At 39.3% G+C, this 6,307-nt stretch overlaps 1 protein-coding gene across 2 annotated transcripts in view; it reads left to right on the plus strand.

Annotated features, from left to right (window-relative positions):
- Positions 1–2,033: 2,033 nt before the first annotated feature.
- R3HCC1L (R3H domain and coiled-coil containing 1-like) overlaps positions 2,034–6,307 on the plus strand; it is a 47,136-nt gene continuing 42,862 nt past the window's right edge. The window contains exons 1-2 of one of the 2 annotated variants that reach the window (XM_006831228.1): positions 2,034–3,797; positions 5,602–5,643. In XM_006831228.1, coding sequence (XP_006831291.1) covers positions 2,034–3,797; positions 5,602–5,643 — 1,806 coding nt within the window. The remainder of the gene's footprint in view (positions 3,798–5,601; positions 5,644–6,307) is intronic. The other variant, XM_006831229.1, reaches the window with a different exon arrangement.

Raw genomic sequence — 6,307 nt, forward strand, 5'->3', positions numbered from 1 at the left:
GACTTGATGGCACCTAACAACAACAACATAGCAATATTGTAAAGATTAAAAGAATAACTAGACTAACAATTTTGTGGAAAATTGAAAAAGTTTGTTGAGTTTTCAATGAATTGTTTGAACCCCCCTTTTAGGAGATCAAGGCTTATGTGACCTTTGTTTAATTTCTTCCCCTTGTTAAATTCCTTAACCAACTATGGTGGAAGTAAGCCAGGAAATTACTAGCTTGAGTTTTCTTGGTTTCCTCCCTCCTTCATCCTACTTAGATGTATTTTCTTGCTGCTGGAAACACAGAAAATTGATAGTAAGTCACTTGTCTAATTAACACTAATAAAAATAATGCTTCTCTTTCATAAACAAAATGATACTTCAAAAGCTATGTATTCCAAAAAGCAGTCTCTGATTAGCTCTTCTCATTTTCAAGGCCCCAAGTATAGTTTTAACTACCTTTCCCATTCAAGTCAGTCTTAAAAATCATTGTATTTATTTGTATATCTAGTGCTGCTATCATGGAAATGCCACGAGTGGATGGCTTTAACAAACAGAAATGGATTCTCTCACAGCTTGGGAGAGTAGAAGTCCAACTTCAGAGAACCATCTCTGGAGAAAGGTCCTTGTCTCCTTTCAACAACCCAGCATGGAATTGAAATGAAATTGAACGACTATGGAGTTTTTCAGTGATCTTTTTGAAACCCCCTTGAAGTAGTTACAAAGGCTTGGAGATTTCCATGTGTTTTAGCATCAGTCTTTCCCTGGGTTTAGGAGCTGTGCAGTGTAGGGACCCCAGGTCCAAAGGACACTTTCCGCTCCCAGCTCTTCTTTCTTGGTGGTAATAGGTCCCTCTTTCTGTGCTCACTTCTCTCTCCTTTTATATTTAAAAAGAGATTGGCTGGTGGTCCAACCTATTCCTGTAGATTGCATCCGACTTCATTAGCATCATGGAAGCGAGGATTGACAACACATGTGTAATTACATCAGACCTGGGCTTATCACATCAGATCACAGTACATCTTATCCTGAGCAATTACTGCATGTTAACTGGAAACCACTGAGAAGCCTGTCCCAGTAAAGTTGACACAAAAGTTTAACTATCATATAGGCATTTGTGTTGAAAAAGTATATCTTTTAGTTCTCCTTGAATATACCCTACAATATAAATTCTAAGCTTCTAGACTATAGAGACAGTTTTGTTTTATGAATACTTGATGGCTGGATATTACTGTTTTCATAAGAATCTGTTTTTAATTCAGCTTTATTGTTAAGTGCTGTTGAGTATGTCTCAACTCATATTGGCCCTGTATAGGGTTTCTAAAGAGTGACTGGTGGGTTTGAACCACAAACCTTGTTGTTAATAGTCCAGTGTTTATCCTATAGTGCCACACCAGGACTCCTTATTCAGCTTGTTGTTGTTGTTGTTAAGTGCCATGGAGTTAGTTCTGACTCATATTGCCCCTGTATAGGATTTCCAAGGAGCAACTGGTGGATTTGAACTGCCAAACTTGTAGTTAGCAGTGCAGTGCTTATGGTATGGCACAATATCAGGACTTAAGGCAAGGAATTTGTTACAAAAACAGAATGGACTTGAGAAGTCGAAATAAAAGGTTTTGTGGAACATAAAAAGAAAATAAATGTTAATAAAATTCATGGACTCCTGAGTGATTTTGGAATCTGTTCTCTCTTTAGTTGCTTATTTGCTTGACTTATTTCATAGCAGATTTTACTTTTTTTAACTTGAGAGTTTCTCTAGGATGGTAAGGAGTTCTGGTACCGTAGTGGTTACGAATCGGGCTGCTAATCTTAGGTTCAGCAGTACGAAACTACCAGCTGTTTTGCGGGAGTAAGATGTGGCTTTCTGCTTCCGTAAAGATTTACAACCTTGGAAACCCTGTACAGGGTTGCTATGAGCCGGAACCGACTCCACGGCACATAACAACAGCAACAACAACCTAGTCTTTAAAAATCTCTTGGTTCAATAAATTGTAATTAGTTTCTGATAATTAGATCATTCTCTCTTTCTTGCAGATTGAGGAGGTGCCATGCAGCAAGAAATTGAGAGATGCAGAGTTCGAGCCAGAAGGCCTGACATGGCACTTTATGTACCCAAAGCTCGGAGGGGTGTGGCACTCTGTAAGGCAGCAGGTAATGAGGAGAAATGCTGTGGCCCATCCAAGTCTTTGGTGAAAGGAGAACAAAAAGAACCTGGGGCTCAGAGAGAAGATACCAATCCTGATAGAAAGGAAGACAATCGTAGGGAAAGAAAGAAATCTTCAACAAAATTAAGAAAAGACACATGCTTTCAAGAAAGAAATAAAGATAGAGTTTTTATTAAGAGGGTGACCACAGAATCCAAAGAAGTATTACTTCAAAGACATCAACAAAAAGTTGCAAATCCTGAGATTATATCTAGTATACCTTTACAAAAACATTTTAAGCCAAAGAAGGTAGAGTGTGTAGAGGTTGAAACCACAGATGTGATAGTCCATGAGGATATGCTTCCATCACAGTCTTGTTCAGAAGGCACTGAGGCTCAGGTTCTTACTGAACCATTCCAAAACGTGGGGGTCTCTGATTTTAGTAAGCATGAACAAAATGGGGAAATATTTGAAGCTGGAGATTTGGAAAGCAGAACTGAAACTGATTCCAAGGTTGTGGAGATAATATCCCAGCTTCCTGGAGACCTCAATTCTGCCTTGAAACCGGAGGGCATAATTGCACCACTAAAACCAAACTCTGACTCTGGAATTATACAGCAAGATATGGAGACATCAGGTGGAGTGTGGAAGCTCAGCAATGGAGGCATCACTTCTGTTTCTGATCTTGCAAATCCATATAGTGTCATTCATCAAACTTGTGTAGACTCTGGAGCTCAGACTTTAGGTGACATAGACAACAGTACAGGTTTCATCTTGAGTCAGAAAAGTATAGAGTCCATTCCTGAGGCTCTGGGTCACATCACTCCTAAGATGACTAGAGTTAGCAATTTAGAGAACACAGATGGCATTTTTGATTCCACAATGATTAGAGAGTGTGAGAAGAATGTCAGCACTGCTGATGAGTTATGTGTAAAGTATGAACCATCTGATACACCTGCCCGTGCTCATGAAACATATACAGATAATGGATCTAATAGTATAGGTAACATTACCAGTAAGGTATGTGTGATGGACTTTCCAGATGCCACATCCGATCTTGTAACTGTGGGCAGCCCGTGTGTATTTGAAGTTAGAATAGTTGATGAGGCCAATAGCAATATAAGTAGTGTCTCAGAATGTATAGGAACAAGTATAGACACAGCCCCTCCTCATGTAGCTAGAAGTGGAAATGACACTGGAAATTTCAGCATCTTGAGGGCTTGCTCAGATATTTATGCTGAGAGTATTTCATCTAGTTTTACAGAGTCAACAGGAAAGTTGATAGAGAGCTTGTCAGATTGTGCTTCCTCCTTACCTATAAAGAAGATTGCTGTTAGTAATTATAATACTTTTTTGGACTCTGAACTCAGTATGTTAAATGGGACAAAAGTACTTCTAGATAGTGCCTTGGGCAATGATCTGAATTGTGCTGGTGATATCACAGAACAATTTCACGAACTAAGAATTGCCGAAAAGTTAAAAACAAAAGAGGAAGGTGACTCAGAGCATATAAAATTTGATACATCATTTCCTGATACGGAATCAGAATCCAAGGACCCAAAAGCCATGGAAACTTCACACATGGAAGGAAGCAATGATACTGAGGAGAGCTGGGAGTCTATGTTTAATGATGACGGTGACTGCTTGGATCCTCGTCTTCTACAGGAGGTATGTCTAGATAAACTGTCTGAAACTTCGGGTGTGTCCAGCTGTTCGAACCTAGGGTTTTGGTGGTAATTCTTTGTGCACATTCACTCACATTACACTCACTTTCAAGCCTCCTACAAAACATTTAAAGGATTGTAGACTGAGAAAGTATAGACCTTTATAAAAGAAGACATACAGAATTAGCTATCTCTATACTAGCTAAATCTTGAGAAATCTTATTGTATAGATTACAGATGAATTATGGATTTTGTTTATCTGTTAAAAGACAGAGGGAAAATACTAAAAAAAGGGTCTCTTTTGTGTTGAAGAGGTATATTTCACATAGGCCCATGAGGGAAGGCGAATTATTGATTATTATGATTTGTTTTTTTCAGTAGATGTTGGAATATTGCTAAACAAAAAGAAGGCAAAACAAAAGTCATGATTGTTTTTTAAGGAACTTATGCTCTGAATTAAATTTAAGAGTAAATGATTGTTTATAAAGCAAAATATGTAAGTAAATAATGATGTACTAGCCAATTAGAGTCTATAAATGACAAAATTCTGGATTTTTAAGACATATTAAATTATTTAGTTCAGTCTTTTTACTTTCTTAAGATAATTGTTCTCTATACAATATTAAGATGCTACCATAAATAAGTCTTTGATTTTTAAAAGTAAAACCACTCCCCCTTTTGTTCTTTATAATTGGTTCACATTGTCTTTGCCTGGAAGGGAAAAATTGATTTCCCTTTAAGATTCACAGTTTTATAGATGGAGACATTGAAGCTCAGTGGTCACAGCTTTTGGAAAGACAGAATCCGGATTTCAATCTAGGTTTGTCTTAATCCAAAGTTCATGTTCTTTCCGCCAGACCATTTGCGAAGGAGATCCTTTTAAATTCTAAATAACGAGTCTTTTGCTTTTGAGAGTAAGACCAGAGATATAGAAAATTGTCACATGCAGGTGAAAGACTCGAGAGGGCAGCCAGTTGGACAGAACTTGCTTTCTAATATTAGCAGTTTCATCCTTAATTTTAAGGAGCTCTGGTAGCATAGTAGTTATGAATCAGGCTGCGAACCGCAAGGTCACCATTTCAAAACTACCAGCTGCTCCGCGGGAGAAAGATGAGGCTTTCTGCTCCCGTAAAGATTACTTAACAACACTTAACAACAACAATTGCTCTGTGGGTTAATGCGCTGGACTACAAAGTCATTTGAACTGCAAGGTCGGCGGTTCAAGCTCACCAGCTGCTCCTTGGAAACCCTATATAGTAGGGTCGCTATGGGTTGGAACCAACTCAACAGCACTTAACAACAACAACATACCACAAATAGCACTTCTTAGTGATACTGTAGGATAAGCACTGGACTGCTAACGGATAGGTCAACAGTTCAAACCCACTGAGTACTCCTTGGAAAACCCTACAGGGTTGCTATGCGTTGTAACCGACTTGATGGCACTTCACAACATAACAGCAACATTTGTCAAGTCAGGAACAGTAGGTCTTAACATTCCTTAGGAAGATTCAAGTAGAGGATATCTATGAATGGGCATCCATGAACCCCTTGAAATTACATGTCTCATTTTTGTGTAGGTGCATATTTTCATAGCTTTTATCAGATTTGTGGACCAAACAAAAGGCAGTGAGTCCTACAGTGGTCCTTAGCCCAGCACTATGAGCACCAGCTGGTAACACGTTCGAGACGTAGACTCTTAGGCTCAGCAATCAGTGCTTCAATAAATGAATGGAAAATGAAATTTAAAGATAATGGCCTTTCCCCACAAACTTTTTGAAGCCCCCTCATATTTGCTAGTTTTTCAGGTGCTTCTGATGCACATAAAGTTTGAGGATCACTGCTCAAAGGTAGCTTAAATATAAGCAGAATGTCACAATTATAAGAACAATACTGCTCAGTGGAGGTTTGAGAGTTTGAGACCCTAAGGACCCTGCATAGGATTTCTGAAGCTATAAATATTTATGGGAACAGAAAACCTTATCTTTCTCCTCTTGAGTATCTGGTGGACCTGAACTGTCAACCTTGTGGTTAGCAGTCCAATGCTTATCCTATACTGCCACCATTGCCCTTTTAGGTAACTATAGAGAAGTTGGAGCCATGGTGTGGCGCTGTGGGATAATGCACTGGGCCGTGAGGCTGGTGGTTCAGATTCACCAGCTGCTTCTTGGAAACCCTATACAGGGTCTCTATGAGTCGGAACTGACTTGAAGGGACTTAACCGTACCACACCAGAAATTCCAACAACACCACAGAGAAGTTATTAGAGATCTCAGCATTGGGAGAAGACCTTAGTGTGAGAAAGGAAGCAGCATTTGCAGTAGTTAGCGAAAGAGACTACGTGACAGTGTGGGAGCGTAGGCGTGTAGACGAGGACGAGGACTGTGTCCTGCTTCCTATAGACCAGACCCAGGCCATATGGATGTGAAAGCTGGACAGTGAATAAGGAAGATCGTAGAAGAATTGATGCCTTTGAGTTGTGGTGTTGGAGGAGAATACTGAAAGTGCCATGAA

Source organism: Chrysochloris asiatica, unplaced genomic scaffold (genome assembly GCF_000296735.1).
Source record: "Chrysochloris asiatica unplaced genomic scaffold, ChrAsi1.0 scaffold00003, whole genome shotgun sequence".
NCBI classification, from domain to species: Eukaryota; Metazoa; Chordata; class Mammalia; order Afrosoricida; family Chrysochloridae; genus Chrysochloris; species Chrysochloris asiatica.